The 20075-nt window shown below is 36.8% G+C and overlaps 1 protein-coding gene across 7 annotated transcripts in view; it reads left to right on the top strand.

The window, feature by feature from the left end:
- TAFA2 (TAFA chemokine like family member 2) overlaps positions 1-6974 on the top strand; it is a 186207-nt gene extending 179233 nt beyond the window's left edge. For all 7 annotated transcript variants that reach the window (XR_005604501.1, XR_005604503.1, XR_005604500.1 and 4 more), the window contains one exon: positions 3333-6974. Coding sequence is in view for 1 of the 7 variants with exons in the window: in XM_039571155.1 (XP_039427089.1) it covers positions 3333-3344 (12 nt within the window). In the remaining 6 variants the exon portion in view is untranslated. The remainder of the gene's footprint in view (positions 1-3332) is intronic.
- The last annotated feature ends 13101 nt before the right edge of the window (positions 6975-20075 follow it).

The raw sequence follows: 20075 nt of genomic DNA, 5'->3' as shown, positions 1-20075 counted from the left end.
TATTCAGGGAATATTCACTCAGCCATTCTTTATATCCTATAGTCTTGATTTTTCTTCCTTCCTCTTCTAAGGCAGAAGAAAGTCCTGAGTAAAAGTATCAGACTTGGTTTTTATTGAGAATCTATTCTAATGAAATAAACAATATTATCTGCTGTATTCATCCACTGTGTGGATTTCACAAGTGAGGATATTTTTCACCCATTGTGAGCAGCACTGGAATGGAGGTTGTCCAGAAAAATCTCTTGAGGCTGGTAGCTTTTCTAATGTGATGTCATGAGATCTTTTCATCTCTGGTCCATTCTGCATTACCCTGGCAAAAATGTTTTACCCAAAGACTTAGTTTGTTCTGAACATTTAGTGAGCAGAATAATGTGGAAACCTTCAGGTGCATTTAATTATATATTGTTATGTTAAAATAAAGCAAGTGAGTCTACATACAATTACAGCCAATTTACAGCAGCCACTCACTAATTTAAATTAAAAAGTCTGCAACTGCAGAGTAATTATGCTTTAATTGCACATTTAGGACAAGAAAATGAAGAGAATCTAATGTGGTGTATTTATGATATAACAATGATGTGAAAAAAAATTATTAGTATAAAAGAGTAATTGTGTTCCAAGAATGAACAAACTAATTCAAATAACACCTAGGATGCTAAAGGTTTAATGTACTTTTCTCATTTGTATTGTTAATTTTCCATACATATTAATTATTAACTGAAAACTTGATTTGCACCTATTTACAGTTCTCTAAGGACTTTAAAGATCAGACACATAGTGTTATTGGTCCCTCTTTTCCTATAAAGGCCTTTGGCACAATACTTTAATACCTTACCTCCCAGACACTTAAATTAAATAGCATTTACTATATCCAAAATTAAGCATTTCTGGGAATACCATCACTAGGTATTAGCTAAAATTTCATTGCTTCTTTATGAGACTGCCTTTAATATCCAAGAGGTTTATTCACTCCCTGATGTGCATGGTGTATGGATAGATAGCTTCTATTAATGTTGACGTGCAATCTATGCTTGCGCATAACAGGTATTACCATTTTATACAGAGGCAAATGTGGACCATATAGGTATGTCAGTGACATAGACTAAACACATAGAGCAGAAATTTGAATGGCAATCTGCTTTTTTTCTCATTTTTATCACCTATTTAATTTATGTAACAGTGTATGTTGCTTTCATGGGGGTATTTGCACCACAGGGTTGTAGTGCTAGGTGGGGGGAGCAGATAGGCCTGCAGATTATGATTCTACTGAGTTTTTTTGTGACTGAAAATATATTTGCACTTCCAAACAGCCATGTAACTGAGCAGTCATGTACCTGCAAAAATACTGGGTTTGCTAGCTTCAGTTTATCACCTTAGCCCAGGCATGGCAGAGCTGGGTGTAACAGAAATAAATAATGCAGCACAGGATAGTTGGGGTTGGAAGGGAACTCTGGAAGTGGCACTCCCTGCCTCAAGCAGAGCCATCTATAGCCACGTGCCAAGGACCAGACAGCTTTTGAGTATCTTCAAGAATGGAAGATCCACAATCTCCCTGGGCAATCTGTGCTAGTGCTCAGTCACCCTCACAGTAAAAACCTTTTCCCTAAGAGGGAACTGCCTGTGTTTGTTCTCATTGTTTCTTGTCCTGCTGCTGGGCACCACTTGAAGAGAGTCTGGCTTCATTTCTTGGCACCCTTTCTTCACATATTTGTACACATTGATGAGATCCCCTCCTGAGCCTTCTCTTCTCCAGGTTGAACAGTTTCAGTGCTCTCAGCCTTTCTTCACATGACATGCTCCTATGTCTTATTCACCTTCGTGGCTCTTTACTGGATAGACAGATAGGTAGACATAGATATAGATATATAGACATGTATCACAAATGAAGTCAATAAAAATCCAGCTGTGGATAGTATCAGAAGATGTATATTTTACCTTGTGTAGCTCAGTGGCACCTGGTTCCATGAATAGAATTCCAGCTTGCTACAATGAAGCAAAAAATAAATAACAATAAGACGGTGCATCAGCCTTTTGAGCTTTGGTGCAAGGCACAGAAACATGTTGCCTGACTTTTAAATTAATTCTTTATTATTTTTTCAGGCAATCTTCTACTTTAGAAGGGGCCACATGAGGCTGTTTCCAACAGCAAGACCAAAGCGAAATAAAAGCAGGGTAATAAATAAGCCCATGTATCATAAAAATCACAAAGCACAATTTTATTGTTGCCTTAAGTGCAGTTCCTAGAAACAACTCTGTGGAGAAGGCAAACTGAAGCAATGAACTCCTTGAACAGTCTGTTTAATATTCTGTTTGTTCTACGTTTATGCTCTGCAGAGCTGACAAGAGCTATATGCAAACAGTTTTGCTGAGAGCAAAAGAATCTTTCATTAAGGAGCATGACCCTTCTCTCTGTGATCAAAATGAAAAGCATATGCCCCTTGATGCCGCAAAGTGTTGTGACCATTCCAATGAGTTGTTCCTCAAGCCTTGGGAAGCTGTTCCCTGACACAGTTTGATATTAAAAGGTTAAGTGATGATTAATTGTATCCACTGACACAGCAGAAATATTCCTCAAAGTTATGTTTCTTTGATATGACAGATTTTTTTCTTCTAAAGTTTAAAATCTAAATCAGTTAGAGGCAAAATACAATTATTGTGAAGTGCTTTGTCTCCCACTCTTTCTCTGTGGTCCTTCTGTTTCACTCTTGTTTCATGTTAGGCTGGGTGAAACAATTCTAGATTAAATCCTTGATAGTTTTGTACTTTGTGAATAAGAGGACCTCTATCTCTTTCTAATTTGTGTGTGAGTTTTGTCCTGTTTCTCCACTAAGTGATTATTGCTTGCTAAGATGCATTAAAACTTTAACAGGACATTTCCTTTTCCAACCTAAATGATTCTATGATGTTATGATTTTTTTGTAAAGAAGCATGCAAAGAATGGAAGAATACAGCTCCAGTATCAGTCACTGTATACTCAGTGGCTCACATTTTAAAAGCAAAGCTGTCACCACGCAGAATTTTTTTAAAAACCAAGAAAAGAATAACAGAAAACAGAAATTTGTGGGTTGGTAATTCATGATTTTATCATATTTTTAGGCATGGTCACATTTCAATTTCTCCTTGTCAAATCCTATTCCCACAAAGCACTTAAACACACAATTTAAGTTGAGGAGCAATGCCATCTAATACCATTGGGTTTTATTCACTTATTTAAAAACAATCTAAAGAGCTTTGCTGGACAGAGATCTTACATTTCAGTTTCAGTTTCCGGTACTTTGGAAGTAGATTCACTATGTCCAGCTTTGATTTTCTGATTTTCTTTTTCTTTACAGGTAACCCGATAGCTAAAGAGAAATCAAGCCAGTCTCAAGGCTGATAACATTAAATACAACACACAGGAATTTCATTCCTCCAGGCAATCCTTGAAGTGAAATTTTATACTGCTGGGGTGTATCCTTCAGAATCAATTGTTTCAATGAGAACCTGGCTTGTAATCAGCAACAGCCTTGAGATCTAAACTACTGGAAAGTTATTTTGAACTTCTGTGTCACAAATATTTCAACTGATTGAACTGTGTACACTTGTAAAATTGCACTTGCTGAAGGAATTTGCAGCTGTAATCACGAGCTGATATTCTAAAGGTGCAGAAAAGCAGCAAACTTTTGGGTTCTCCATTGCAGATCAGTGGCTTTTCATCTTGATGAAGTCAACCTCTGAAATGTATTGGATCTTTCACTTTAAAATGATCCCTGGTTCACTCTTCAGATTGCTGGTGGGACTGCACACTGCTTTAATTAAATTTCTGTTGCAGAAATTGTCCTCTGGCATGGCGCAGTTTTAGACATTTTTATTTGTGTTCTAATCTTGCAGCTCTCAAAGGTACATATTTCAACATCTTGAAGTTGCTTTGTTGTAGGAATGGAATTATATATCCATTGTTAATAATTATTGTTGACAAGTAATAGTTATCTGAATACATCAGTCATATTAGAATGTACAGTCAAGTTAACATGTTTTTCCCTAAGGCTAACCAACTACTGCAGCTTAACAGTTAAAGAAAGTAGTGGTCAAAACTCAATTGCCACTTTCATTATAAGGCATTTTATATCTTTAAGATATACATTTCCATTTAGTTTGAAGGAAATGGGTGTTCCCAAAATGTACTTTACTTTCCTAACCTTTAATTCATTTAAATTAATGGTAAGCAGTCAATTACAGCATTTCATTCCTTTTTTTATAAAGGTAGGCAGGGATGTAAATGAGTTTTGCAATTATGATATTGGATGGTAATCATTCAGAATTTTTGTCTTTTTATTAAAAAATAAAATCTCTTGCTTGAACCTAAGTACTGATGGATGCTTATGTAGATGTCTGCTCAGTCTGTTTGCTATAAAGGAAAAAAGTCCTAATGCTCTCCCAGATTTACCTAGTTCATGGGTATTTTGCTTGCTTACAGTCATCCAATTCAGATCTGACCCTTGCCAGAATTTCATTTTCTTTGTTTTGTATTGTTTTGTTAGAAATTCTTGAACTTTGCAATGTGCTGTTACATGAAAGAAATCCTCAATATTTAAAGGCCTTAAACGTCTTTGAGCTTTTTTCTAAGTTATTACAGAATGTATAATTTTATACTTCATTTAATATATATTGTACCATCTGTAATGTTGATACAAAAGAAATTTGGCAATTTCTTTTAGTGACACTGCCTAAACATACTGACTAGAGGGGGTTCTGACTGTATGCTTTGGTGAATTGAAATGAAAGCCACACACACTTAATGGTAGTCAAAAATATATAGAGGTAAGCTTATTTAAGTCCTGTGTGGTTACCAGACACAGCAAACCAAAAAAAAAAAAAAAAAAATAGAAGGAAATTATTTTAACTTTACAAGCCATTGATGTCGCTAGTTTAGTTATATATTATGCTCCATGATGGATGAACACCTTGGAGTGCTCTGCCTGTAGCCCCTGCTGTTCACTGTAGCCCCTGCTGTTCCAAAACCATTTCATTACCTCTGCTCTACTATTGCACAGGAGAGCTTAAATAAAATAAATGACTGTTGGGAATAAAATTGAGAAGTATATTCTATCATTCTGCGGGGAAATAATAAAAAAAATGTTGACAGAAAAAGATCTTATTTTCTGATTAAAATTTAATTAGAATAAACTGTTTGTAGCAGAAACTAGGTATCTTGGTATTTTAGGATGGATTAGTATTATATGGATTTGTGCTAACAGGTTCAGAAGGGAAGGTAGCATCTTAAAGAGGTTGTCTGGGACAGTGCAAAGTATAAATGTGCTGTTTTGTAAAATCTGAATATGGCCTCTATTTGGTCGAAAATCTATATCATGCTTCTCAATACTTGTTTTCTTTGTTTCCTTGTTCTTAAACAGCTCTGAAAATACTGTATTATATACAAGTGTAACACATGCATACCAATAAATGAAAATAAATGGATTTTCAAATATACTGAATAGATTATCTGCACTAGATAAATGTTGTGACTATTCATAGCAAGTGAATAAAATTGTAATATAAAATAGAGTTCCCTGTATGGATGTGCATTTTGGAGATCTATTCTGTTTACTCATGGAACAAAATAATTTTTTAGTGAATAAGAATCTCAAAGGTTATATTAACTTTATATTTCTTCAGTAGAGCTGAGAATACCTCCTACCACTTTGAAATGTCCTTTTTGAAAGGAACTGATACCTATGGCAAATTCTGGTGGGTGTACTGTTGTTTTCAGGTCAGACTGAGTAAAATTTTTTTTCTTCCCAAAATGTGAATCCTGAAAACTTATAATTTAGATGTTTTAAGTAGCAACAAGACGTGATAGACAATCCTGAAAAAGTAATGTTTCAGGTTAATTTGTGGAACTGTTTAAAAGAAAAATGAAAAAGCACCCTTTTGTCAGATGTGCTTGTGCAGCTTGAAGCAAGATGGGAAGCAAGCAGGTTTGGTGCTCCTTTGAAAATGGAGTACAGGTGACTGGATCAGCTATGTGCATTCATGTTGTAGGCATGTGAATTGCTTCAATTAATCATTTGTTCCTTATATACTACTTTCTAGATGATTTCAACTGATTACAAAAGTGATCAGGCATTATGATTAGAGTTACCCTTCGAATTGAATAATCATCAAGAACTCTGAACTGCAGAATATACATTTCAGTTTTGCAGTTCCAAGTGGCAGTGCATTGAGAGGGAAAGAAAAATCACAGCTTTGTTCATACCTTTCACAGTTAAATGTATTGGATCAGTTCAACAAAGCACAAAAGGAAATTCTGATAAGAATCTTAATGAAAAAATATTCTATATCAGATCAATTAAATTTAAAATAGAGCTTAAAAAACATTCAAGTCTAGATCTTGCTTGTATCTGGTTTATTGGTCACAATGAACCTTTAAAACAGCACTGCTGCAGATACCACTGTTGCTACCTATAAATACAGCTATTGTGCTATATATATTAAATTTTTGTATTTATCCTATGTCTTTTAAGTCTTGTCTCCTTCAGCTCTGCCTAAAAATGTTACTGGTGTAGCATTTCAGTAACTTCACCAAACTAATGCAGCTCTGTTTTGTGTAGAATCTATATGCACAGAGTGCATCAGATACATTTACTTTGAAACTAAAAATCTGATATAAAGCATTTTATTGTGTTAGATTTCATAAAAATATATGCAGTGGTTTTTTGCTCATTATAATTGTACAGCTGGCTTTTATAATTTCTAGGTAATGCATGGAAGTCTGTAACAACAAAACAGAAATATGTGATTGGCATCCTCTTCTGTTGATTCACTGTCTCCTCCTTCATGCCTCAAATTTTACACATCTGTTGTTCACCAAGATATTGGCAAAGAAAAGGAGCACAGTTTTGATTTGCAAGAGAAGTGTTGCCTTAATTTCTAGTTTCTTTTTGCCAAACCTGTGACACCTGAAGGATCTGATGCAATAAATGATTTCTCATGGATTCAGTGGTCTTAAATTGATAATAAGAATTTCCTAATCACTTTGTCTTTATAACACAGTTTGTATCCTGATAAACTTTTCTGTTTATTCTTTCACAGAATGAGCAAATATTTCCAGGTTACATCTTTGATCTTGTTTCTGTAGGAGCTTATGTAACTTTTGGACACTACTTTACAGACAGTCATTGCAAATATTTTAGTAAAAATATGGCTGGTATTTTTGTATCTTCTGTATTCATCTATACTACAGAAGAGGCTGTATATGAAAAGGTTGAACTTCCCACAACTTTGTTTTGACAGATGAGATTACAATTGAGATGAGACTACAAGTGTTTTCAATGTCTCTTTATCCAAAACTAACTTAAGACTGGTAGGAGGGCCACTGATGGTGACATTGGAAACTCTTGTATAAGGGAGTGACAGTTCTTTATCAGACTGCTGTGAATAGGATGCCAGGAGAGTCAAACCACTGTAGTATGGTTTCATAACCAGAGATGTAGGTTCGGGGGAAGTGGATCCAGCATATGACCACAGGGGTACAGTCAGCATCCTGAACCTGAGGCTGTGGGGGTGACAGGGGGACCTTAGACCAGTTCTCTGGGGTGGAGGAAAGGTCTGTCTCATGTCTCTGGGATTTGCTCCAAAGCCAGATTACAGAAATGGCAAGGCACCTTGTTGATTTCAGTATGGTTTGGATAAGGCCTTCAGATGCAGATGAATGTTCAGTATTTTGTTCAGAAAATTCTGAATGAGCAAATTAATTAAAGTTCACATGTTCAAGTTAATGGTTAAAGAAATTAGTCTCTATTTTCACTATTTCCTTGCAAGTATACAGGGCAACCTGTGTAGCAATTGGAAGAGAAATCCAGTCATTCCTTGATAATAGATTCTCTTGATGAAATATCACTACCCCATCAATATTAGCCATGACTGAAAGACGTGAAATAAATCTGGCTTTCAGTTCTGAAAACCATTTTATTGCCCAACTAAATTAAATAAATAGTTTGTGTAATAGAAATACTATTGCTTATATGTAACCCTAACAGTAAAAGTTCTATATTAGCTCTTTAAATTATATTTATATTCATAACTGAAAAATGTCAAATTTGGTTTAGATCCTCTATAACAGCAGGGACATTCTTTTTTCTGCTAAAACACAGAGGTAACCTAAGGACACTGTATTTCAGGATTTATGGCTTTCACTGCTTCAGCTGCACAGCTGGGAAAACAACACGTAAAAATACTTATGTTACTTACATTGCTGAGACATTTTTCTTGAGTATGAGGAATATGAAGAGTTGCAAGTTTACCCCATATGAGCATAATGGTTGAATTTCTTGATCTCTTTTCTCCATACTGTCATAAGAAACATGATAGAAACTGTACTTGAATTCTCCAGCCTTATGTCTTAGTGTTTAAATCAGAACTTACAAAATGCACACTATTTCAGTCACTATGTCGCCATACAAAATAGTTTTTTTTAGTCTGTTTCCTCCTTATAATTAATTACCGATACCTTGTTGTATTTGGGCACAGAGAACATAATCCTTACTATTACTGATTTAGAGTTTGTGCATATTTTTGTTTTTCTTTTTATTTTTCCTTGGTCATTTTCTCCTGTCCCACAATCCAGTTAGTTCTTACAAAACTCCAGTAGTGATGAGAAAATTTTTTAGTAAGTAGTGGCCTGGAACTGAACGCAGGAGGGAAGAGAGAAAGATGGTAAGTTTCTATAATTCTATCTTAAAATAGTTTCCAGTTTAAACTATCCTTTCTAAAGAGAAGCATTTTTTCCTAAATATAAATGGGCTGTGTTTCAGTATGCTCTCTGATCGTAAAGCTGATGAAATGGTCCTCTCTGTATGGCAGATTACCTCAGCAGAATTTACAAATGGAAGATGATTTTGCTAATGTCCATGGGCAGGTAGACGTAATTTGGTCCCAGATGCTCTGCCTAATGTTCATGGCAAAAGTGACTCAAAACCAATGCCTCCATATGCTGTAATTCCTGGAATTCTTTCTCAGGCATATTCCCTTGTCATCCCTCATATGTAGAACTCATTAGATTCCTAGTGGGAGAACATATGGAGAAGAGAGATGATGGAAAACATTATAAAACAGATTGTGTATTTAAGTTTATATTATAAAAGACCTCTGTGCACAGGCAAACTTAGCAGAGAAAGTTCAAACTCTTTCTTTCCACTTCATAAGGAAATTGACATTTATGGAGCTGTTATCTCAGTGCATTCAAATCCACTTCTAGATGGTGGGTTAAAACCTGGCTTTAGGGATAATAGTGGCAATTTTGCTGCTAATTTGAGGACAACTCTGTATTTTCTACTTTTTTCCAAATATTTGGTTAAACTATAACTAAGATCTTTTCACTAGTAGGAATGACCAGAAGTTCCACCCATACAAGTCTGTTGGCAGGATCAGGCCTTTGGCTATGGGTTGATTTCAGTGTCAACATAATCTCTTTGATGAATACCATGTTTCTGTTTCACGAAAGAATTGTTAATGTTTATTTCATCCAGCTCAGCTGACTAATGGAAGGGGATCATATCCAGTGCAGAGCTGTTTTAATGAATACTGAGTATTATTAATTAGTTATTTATCCTCTATAATAGTTAAATACAGCAAAAAACAAGCTAATCATACATTAATTCAAAGTCTTATACACCAATGTTTGTATGCTTTTTTAGTTACACTTAGGACTCTTTCCTGTTTTATGGTATTTTTTTTCTATTATTTTTCACTCAAGACTGACCATGAAACTGGCTTAAACAAGGAGCATTTGGGGTACTATAAAGTGTCCCTGTAGTAGATGTGGGCACTAGCAGAAGCTATGCATTAGACAGGTGGGAGGTGGATAGACTGATGTCTATGACCTTAGTGCAGTGGCTGGTAAAATATGGCCTATCACCTAGAGAAAGTGTAGAAAGTGTTTCTAGATAAACACTTCTGCAGGCATCACTGTTGCCCAGCTCCAAAAGGGTGTCTCTTACTACATGGAGCTGAATCAAATGTTATACATAAATCAATAGAGAAGGACATAGAGAAACTGTGTGGGCATCTATTACAGTGTGGCTCTACAGGCCTTAAAATTGTCTGATATGTCCACAGGATGTCCATCTAGGTCACTGCCTTTTATAAAAAAGACAGAACATAGCCGTTTAGGTAGTATCTGTAGTAGAGTTGTGTATGTATTCCCTGGCCAATATGGATTCCTAAAGCCAAGATTTGGTGTCAGGTTGTGAGAGAGGGCCTCCAGAAGTTCAGATCCAACCCTCCTCCTTTGCTGCTGGAAATGGACTGTGTTATTATACTGTTCTTCTAAGCCAGAGTAACACAGTATACTGCTGGCAAGCTGCACCACTTGTCCTGCACCTTTCAGAGCAGAATATTTACTCCGACAAGCCTCAGCAGGAAGCAGAATGTTCATTATCACACGTATTTTGTCTTAATACTGACAACATTGATTGTTCTCTATATTTGTGGGTTTTTTCCTGACAGCTACAGAAAAAATGTTTATTATTACGTGAAAATGTGGAAGTTTTTATTTTGCACCAGTCTGAACAATACACTTAAAAGATGTATTTTGCAGCTTCTTATATGTTTATCCTATTACAATTTATTCATTTGTGCTATATATGTATTAGTCTCTCTGTCAGCTGCTGGTGGCACCTTTTAAAATAGTGTCGTCCATTAGTGATTTTTTTAATCACTGGAGGAAAATGGTCAATGGGTGGTAAGTCTTTCATCAGCATGTTGTGTTTTTTTCATTCTGTCAGTACGTGCATGAGAAACTAGATGATGAAGTAGTAAAAGAGCCTTGAAGATGTACTGATTTAATTAATCTCAGGCAAATAGACCTTGATTAGTGAAGAAAGTTATAGCTCCTATGTGTAAGATTGTATTCCATCATTCAGAATATCCAGCCCTCTGCTTTGATTCAAATTTGATTATACAGAAATTTGGGCAGTAATAGTATCGATATAAAAGATTAATAGTGACTTGAAAGATGGATCCTTAAGTATTGATGTATGTGATCAAGTACCCAGCACGTTTCAAATCAAGGGCTTTACTTAATGCTCCCAATGGATAAGGGAAGTAGCAAGTATTTTCTACATTTTTATGTCCTTGGAAGGAAATAGAGACATACCAGAAGACTTGCAGCTGAAGTGCTCACTGTACTTCAGTTAATGATGTGTTTACTGCTCAAGTCCATGTCGCTTAGATCTTACCTCACCTTTTGTTGAAGCATGTAACATAAGGACCTTAAACTGATCGATTTCTGCAATTAGCAGATCTGAAAGGACACACAAAAGCAAGCTCAAGGCTGTTTATGCCTGGGTTAACTCCACTGTCTTTAGTGGCGTTATTCTCCAGGTAAATCTAGTTTTAACATCCTATATAAATAGTTCAGAAATTTAATCTGCAGTTAATTTGAAGACTTACATTAAAGGGCACATGAAACTTCAAGGGCTTGGGTAAGAATAAAATAAAGATGACAGAAAATTTAGGTTTCTTTCACTGTTTCACCAGATATCATATTGGTATATAATTGTGGGAATTATGGTCCTGGTCCCACCTCCAACAGAGAAATTTGTGAAATTCAGTCCTGCCCTGCTCTTATTCCTGCCATAAAATGCATACCAAAGGTGGTTTATGAATGTCATTTGGCACAAAACTTTCCCTCTCAAAACCCCAGTGTAAGGTCTCTGTTTCGTGTTTGTGCGCCTTAAATCCTGAAAATAGAGCTTTCTGGGTACTCTGCTGATGACTAAAGCTTCTTATGGACTTCTGATGAGGCTTACGTTGCATATTGACTACCTGTGCCAGCTGTTCCAAAAACTATCATTGGTTCAAAGTCCTGCATCTCCTCACTTTTTTGTTGATCAATATAGTAAAAAGTATGCTTTGTAAACATTGTCTTTAAATTTTATATATCTGATAATTTGCAGCAATTCCAAAATGGTATTTCTTACTTTGTTTCAAACTTGTCAATGATTCAAATATCACAAGTAGTAATAAACTCAGTCAATTCATTCACAATAAAGAACAGTGGTGCCTTAAGATACATTTTACCAGTCAGAATATTGTCAAGGTGACCTTTCATGCTGTTTCAATTGCATAGCCTTTCCATTATTTAACTATTAGAATGATGGAAACCTTGCACTTTGCTATTTGAGTGGCATCATTTCTAGACATGGGGACCTGAAGGAATGAAACCGTTGAGAGGCTATAATTAATGTGCCACATTAAGGAGTTAAGGATAAGCAGCCAAAGAAAGACTAAACCTGGTGGAGCAAAGCAGCTGCAGTCTAGTCTTGAAAACTAAAAATCCATTTGCAATGCTTTCTAGAATCCTAATATCTGCTGCTGGTGTCAAGTCATTAACGATAAGTCATTTTTCCTGCACTGTGTCTCAACCATCCATTGTTGAAATGTACATGAAAAATGCAGCTTCTGGATTGCCATTAAAGCTCCTCTCAAATTTAAACATTAATGAGATAAATGCCATTTTATATTATTACCCTATAATGACCTTTTAAAAGGAGAAGATTAATTTCTGCTTGTTTTAAAATTTTTACATACATATTTATACAAATAGAAGTAATTAGAAAAAAAAATTATAATAGTAAAAATCTGTCCATTACAATGTTAAAATGCAATTGTTTCATGACTGTATGATTAGATGTATTCTGTCTACGTGAAGCTTGACTCATGTTGACAGAAAACAAAATCATTAGGAAGATGTGGCTGTTGAAAAACCTTTTGTCTTCACAATGCTATTGGAGGAGGATGAAGATCACAGACTGTGGGAGCTGTGTAAAAAGCAGAACAGAAGAAGGTTTCTTCTTCCGTCAGTGGTTAGGTGATTTATACACATGACTCTCATTAACATTAATGGAAGTTATCTGCCTCGTTTTTTACGAGCCTGATGTGAAGTTAATGGCAGTCTTCCCATTGTCTCTAGTGGGCTGTGGATCAACCACTAAGTGCACAAATGGGTTTGGTTGAAATATTGGTGCTTGTAGAATGGTGCTTGCTTAGAATTTCAACATGCTTCATTCACAGTTACAACAAAAAATGCTGTGTGAATGCCTAAGTGTCTGAGCTGAGGAGTTTAATGTTGCAGAGTGTGCTGATCTGTGGCAATGTGGGGCATCCATGTGGCGGACTGAAGAGATGCCTGAGCCAGCTTGCAATGAGCTGGTGTGAGCAGGAGCAATAATCTGCCCAGCAGCATGAGCTAACTCACTTTTCAGAGATTTGGAGTAGGTGTAATGGGGTTTGTGGTCCAGACTACAGGATGAGGCAGTTGCGGTGCCATGCGATGCTGTACTTCTATCAACGATACCATTGCGTGTAATCCCCCTTTTTTGAAATCCAGCCTGAGATCTGCCTCTGTGACAAGTTCTCCTCTGCTTCTGATTGTTTTTGTTGTGTTTTGTTTTGGGTTTTTAATTTTTTTTTTTTTTAACAGAGGAATCGTATTTTCATTGCAGTAAACCTTTCACTGACTTATGAATGCTTTGCAGTTTTAACAAAACTAGATTCTGCTGCTTTTTCTTCTGTGAGGAAGGGAAGGAGAACTGATATTACCAGCAGAATTTGAAGGACATCTGTTCACATCTGTCCTGCAATAGAGTTCATTTTCATCTGAGTAGCCAGTACAGTGCTGTGTTTTGTATTTAGTATGAGAATAACGTTGATAATGCACTGGTACTTTGCTTGTATATAAGTGTTTGCAAGTCAAGGAATTTTCAGTGTCCCATGCTCTCAGTGAGGAGCTGGGAGAGGCCATGGCCAGGACAGCTGACCCTAACTGACCAAAGGGATATTCCATACCACAGAACATCAAGCTCAGTTTATAAACTGGGGGGAGTTGACTGGGAGGGGTGATCACTGGGATGAGCATTGGCAAGTGGGTGGTAAGCAACTGTATTTTGGGCCACTGGTTTCTCTTGCGTTTTATTTTCCTCTTTTTTAAAAATTACTATTATTGTAATTGTTATTATTATCATCATCACCATCATTTAAATTTGTTTCAACTATTAAACTGTTCTTATCTTAACCCACTTTTTTTCTGACTCTCATCCCCATTCCCTGGAGGAGTAAGTGAGCAGCTGCATAGTACTTAGTTGCTGGCTGGGGTTGAATCACAGCAGCATGCATGTTCCTTATTATAAGCCAATCACTACAGGGACAGATGACCAGCCTTGCTGTCAGTGAAGAACATTTCTCACCACACATAGACAAGCCAGTACAAAATAGCTTCCCTGTTGATTGGGAACTTCTCTTGTAGTTAATCAAGTTCATGCTAAAGTACTCCCAGCTGTGCCAGGTTTCTCCTTATCACAATGTCACATTGGTTTATGCATAAAAAACTGGCCTCTGGAAGAACTTGTATGTTGAAGCTGTGCTTCTAGTAAGATTAGGAGAAGCTAGATCCTGAGGGCTTTAACACACAAAAGGTTTCTGCTCCTACTCTGCCAGACATGGCCACCGATGGTCTCAATTCCAGGTCCAGGCTGTAGCAAGGCTGGCATGTACTTTGAAGATATAAAGGTACACACAATACAAAACAGAGCAACACAGGTGAGAGAATGGCACTGTTATCAGCACGTGCTTAAGCACACAAAGCTTGCACGGGGTCACAAGCAACATGGACCACCCAATTATGTTCTCTTCTCTGGCTGATCAGGATTAAAACCTATGCACCAATAAAGTTTGCTGCAGCTGAAATGTGCAACCAAATGCAGTTAATTCCGCTTTACACTGAGATTCTGCTATGGTCTTTCTGTCTGCATGACATCATGAAATGTCAGCTATTGCAGATGCATTGGATTTTCCCCAGCTCTGGGTTCCTCATAAAGTTTCAAAATATGAGCTGAGAGAAGCAGGGAACATGATATTGGCAATCCATCACATAGGGAGCAAGTGAGTACCCCAATGTGGAATTTACTAGCTACATTCACAGATTTTAGGGGATGCGCAGCTGGAGTAATTGTAGGAGGAACAGAACAAAAACTCCCTACTCGTTCAGCTCTGCAATGGCTCTACAGCAGGCATAACAGAAAAGGTAGGTGAAGGGAAGAAAATAGAGATCAGTGCCATTCAGTTTGCCTGTAGGATGTTTTACAATGTTATTTACAAACTGTGGTTTAGTACTTTTGCTTTAATTAACTTTAACTTTTCCTTTTCCTTTCTTTTTCTTACTTATTTTTAGATGAAGCATTGTTTGATAGTTTAAAAAAAGCACTTTCCTACCTTTTTGGCAATCACAAGTTGGACTGCATTGCTCTGGAATTTTATTATTGCATATAATTCTAAGTCTAATAAAGTTCTGCATTTTTATTAAGGATTTGTTTTCTGCTTAATTGTAAGGAAATGAGAAAGCACAGCAATGCCCAAGGGTTTTATTAAAGTATCAAAAATCAGCAAGCAATATACACAAGACAATTAAATAGCGCTCTATGTCCCTGAAGTAAAAACCATAGAGGCTTGCACTTAAATTGATACTTTCTTTGACAAAGAAATCAACCCTTATACAGTCAAACCCATAAAATTTATCAGATGCAATATACTAAGTGCAGATTAGCAGTCCTTTTACCGCAGCAATAAAAAAAATTAAACACACAATTCTTTAAAAACCTGATATCAATACAGCAGGTTTTAAGTTATTTCCATTAAAATATATGCATGTACAATCAATGATTGCATCATGTGTGCCATAGATATCAGCATTCAGAGAGTGCCAGAGTTTTCTTGCCTGCCTTCATGCTGGGACTGTACTGCTTCTAGGATTCATTGTAGGGGCTGTGAATGTGCTGTGGAGTACACTGAATTATGTGAAGCCCACTCCGCAAGAAAAATTGCTATCCTCGCTGATGCAGGTGCTTCTTTGATGCCTAAGAACAGGTGCAGGCCCTATGAAAGGTGTTTGGATATGATTAACATTGGAGCTTACAGAAAGCTCTTCCAATGTATCGTGCTTTAGACAGCAGAGACACAGAACTGATGAGTGTGGCTAACCAACAAAAATCCCTATCACACTAACAGGAGTCCTTCCCCAGTGTGCATCATGTAACTACTTTTCGTACAGTTCCATAAATTGTTGGCAAATCTGGGATGGTTCTGAAGGCATTCCTGCACAAGATTCTTGTGAGAATCAGTAGGGATATTTCAATGCAGGTACTCAGTGCTATGGATTTTTTTAGACAAATTTATAAGGAGGAGATAGAAGTATTTTGCTTACTGTCTGTGTGTTGGATGTAGTTCCAGTAAATCTTTCCTGGGCCAGAGAAAATCCTACCATAGAGCTAATAACCAATACAAATTGAAGTTTGGCTCTGAATCAGGAAGTGGTTTCCATTTCATGGGGATTTTTTCCCCCAGCGGATCTTACAAATCTGTTCAGTCTTTCACTCATTTCTATTGGATGAATGTTTGTATTTCAAAGTCATCATCATTAAACATGTTGTGTTGGCAGCTTTATCAAAAAGGATAAGGGTAGAATGATCACAAAGTATTTGATCCTCACTTTCAAGATGACCCTTTATTGTATGTAGTGTAATCTGTGGATACTATTTTTCAAGCACTAAATTTCACTTCGCTCCTCAGTGAACTGGGAGACCTTTTTAGATTCCAGAACTGTCAATAATCAGCTGTATAACTAAAAGCATGAAGGCAGAATTGCTTAAAATTCTCAGCAAACAAATGGGTAATTTTTATGGTTATATCACCCCTACAATCTATCCTTCACAGAACCATAAGAAATGAGACTCAAAGTGGGTTCATTTGCCCCTGCAATGTTTAATCTCCTCAATCTACAAGATGAAATCAACCAGTGTAATCTAATATATGCTAGAAATGGAAAATAGTAGTGAAAGGTATTACCAATTATCACATCTGAGCAAAAACCAAAATATGTGCCATTATTTGATCCAATTTTTTTAAATACAACTTTTATATTAGCTAAAGATTAGCTTCCAGAAAGATGAGAAGTTATTTGATTTGACAGGATTTGAGACACATGCAGCACATTCTGATTGGACGTTAACATAAAGTCCAGAAACCAGTGCAGAAAATGGACTCATGATCATCATCCACCTGTATTTCGTGTTCAGTGTGTGCGTACTCTAATATTTTTAGATCTCTATTCTGTATTTATTTTTGAAAACCAAATTGTAGTAATATATGATATGTAGTAATATATAATATGCTCAGAAGAAGGGAAATAAGAATGAGTCATTGGTATAAAAACATGAGTGTTTATGCCATAATAACATTCCATACCATAATGTGAAAATTCTTTACCACTATAACCATCTTGCTGAGATGGCAACTAAGATTATAAGGAAGAATTTATACAAATCTTTATGTGACTTTTCAAGTAAGGTAGTATATTTAGCTTTTCTTGGTCCATGCGTATCCACCATACAGTAAAAAATGTTTCATAGTTCTTAATTGCCATGGGCATAACTTAAATGGAAAGAACAACCTTGTTCTCAGGACAAATCTCCCATGCCCATAAAACCCTGCTTAGCTCTATTTTACTTTTAACATATTTACTCTTCAATAGTTTCCTGCTCTCACAGAGCAAGCATGACATTTGAACATCCCACCAGTTGCTGCATAGTGAGAATTTCCCCCAGTGTTATGAATGACCATTTTAAAGGGAATCAATTGCTTGCCTGAACAGAAATCACAGTCTTGTTCACAGTTAAGCTTTCTTGTTGTTCATGTCAACACTTTTAACACCCTATTTATGGAAGGGACATCTTTTTTCAGTAATTGTTCTGATTTCTCCCAATTCTTGCATTATTATGTATCTTTTGCATTCTCTTCCATATTTACAGAAAATTTTAAGGTAGGGGTGAAGGAACTTGGAATGAAAATATGAACCACTCACAGGCAGTTAACCAAATTAAACAGGGACAGTGGGAAGAGAGCTTAAACTACATTTGAGCTTTATTCAGGTGCAATGTGATGTTTATAACTTTTAATTTTTATGTTCTATTGCTGGAAGCACACCTCCAGTTTGTATTTATCAGCTGACTTTATGCACAGTTTCAGAACCATTATTGTGAACTTTCCTTTCTATCCATTACATGAAATAGGGTGCCATGAGAGGTGACAATTCTGCCTTCACATCTTTCTGCCAATGTAAAGCTCCTTGGCAGAGGCATAATTCTCATCAGTTATCAATTATACCCTTCATGCAGCTTGAACAGGGGAAAGTGGGTTTTGCTGACAGAAAAGTCCATCTTAGAAAGTCACAATGAATTTTAAAAAATAATGTAAACATCATCGCTACACCAACTCTGTTATGGCAGCCTAGAAAAACCAAGTACATCAAGAGTCTGCTTAGAGACAATTGTCAAGAAATGAGCTATTGGTACAAGTCCAAGGTCTGTTGTCCCATTCCTGCCAGCTAAAGAAGCTGACAGCTCCTCTGAGGGGGTGACTCCTCCCTGAAACTCACTCTCTTCTTGTGTCATAGTTTGATGATATTTCTACTGACAGATGTCACAAAATGACATTCTGAGATGATTTGGGTTCAGGCTCAATGGAATGTTTGGTTTGAACTCAAAAGTTCTTGAGGTAAAACTGCCCCAAACTTCTATGCCATGCATTTATCTACAGTTGAAACTGATAGCCTGCAGAAAGAGACATCTGCAGATATTACATGTTTAAAAACTTATCAGAACATGCCCACAGCCTTGACTGCTTTCAGATATGCAAATGAACTTTTTGATGTACAAAGTTTCTTAGGATTGCAGAATCACAGAACAATTCGGGCTGAAAGAAACTTCAGGAGGTCTCTAGTGCAACCTCTGACACAAAGCAAGGTTGTCTCTCAGATCAGACCAGGTTATTCAGGGCTTTATCCAGACTAATTTTAAAAATCTCTGAGGATGGAGACTACATGACTGTTTAAATAAAGCTTTCAGTGGTGTTTTCATATGGAGTCTGATTAGGAAAAATGGGGTATCTTAATGGAGGGAAGATTAATATTGGGAAAGTGTCTGACAAAATGGAGTTGTTTTCCCTATTCTGTTGCTCAAAACGTCCATTTCTATTACTCCTTCCTTTTGTTTGTCTTCCTCTTGTGCAGACTTCTCTTCCATTACATACAAAATTCTATGAAGGGCCATGGCATGAGACGTGCATAAATTGGCAAACATCTGGCAGGCTTTCTTTGTTACGAACTGTAGGGCACCTCCCTGTTGTACAGATATCACAGTCTTTTGGTTTCTTTGCAACTAATGGTTGAAAATTTTTATTTTACCTAAAGTTGTTTTGCCAGTCCCAATCCAGTATGTGGTGGTTGAGTGACACTCCCAAACACTAGTTTGAGCTTCTGCCCACTGTGTGTTTTGGCAACCTTTTATTAGATATTTTTTAGATATGAGGAAGAAAATCTTTGCTATGAGGGTGGCAAGATATTGGGAATAGATTTCCCAGAGAAATTTTCCATCCCTGGAATTGTTCAAGGTCTTGTTGGGATGGGCTTCAAACAACCTGGTCTAGTGGAACACATCTCTGCCCATGGCAGCAGAGTTGGAATTAGGTGACCTTTCAGGTCCTTTTCAACCCCAAACATTCTTTTCTATGATCCTATAACTGTTCTCACTGAGATACATTTTTCAGAACCAAACCAAGTCCCTAAATATTAATCTGTTTTCTTATGGTTTTATTGAAGAACCCTCTCCCACAATTTCAGAATTTGCCTCAATTTTCTGCAGATTTCCCTCCTTACAATCCTGAATGGACTTCTCTCCTGCCTAGTTAACTACCTCCTTCCCATCTCTGAATGTAATTTCCAGTCACTGACTGCCTTGTCCTAGCTAAACTGCCTAGTTAAATATGGTCTACACCCCCAAAAGGAACACAGAAGGTAAACACAGCAAGGTTGGCTGCAGGGAACCATGGGAGGCATGAATCTCTCCCTCTCTCTCTTTCTGTCTGAGATGGAGAGATATATGTACATTTTTGCTGTTGGTACTCCACTCTGCTCAGTCAGAGCGAGGAGCGGGACGAGGCTGCTGTGCTGCATGTGTTTGTGTGAGTGTTGTGCATGTTATCTGAAC

Source organism: Corvus cornix, chromosome 1A, assembly GCF_000738735.6.
Source record: "Corvus cornix cornix isolate S_Up_H32 chromosome 1A, ASM73873v5, whole genome shotgun sequence".
Lineage (NCBI taxonomy): Eukaryota > Metazoa > Chordata > Aves > Passeriformes > Corvidae > Corvus > Corvus cornix.
Note: the sequence above shows the minus strand (reverse complement) of the source record. Positions and strands in the feature narration are given on the sequence as shown.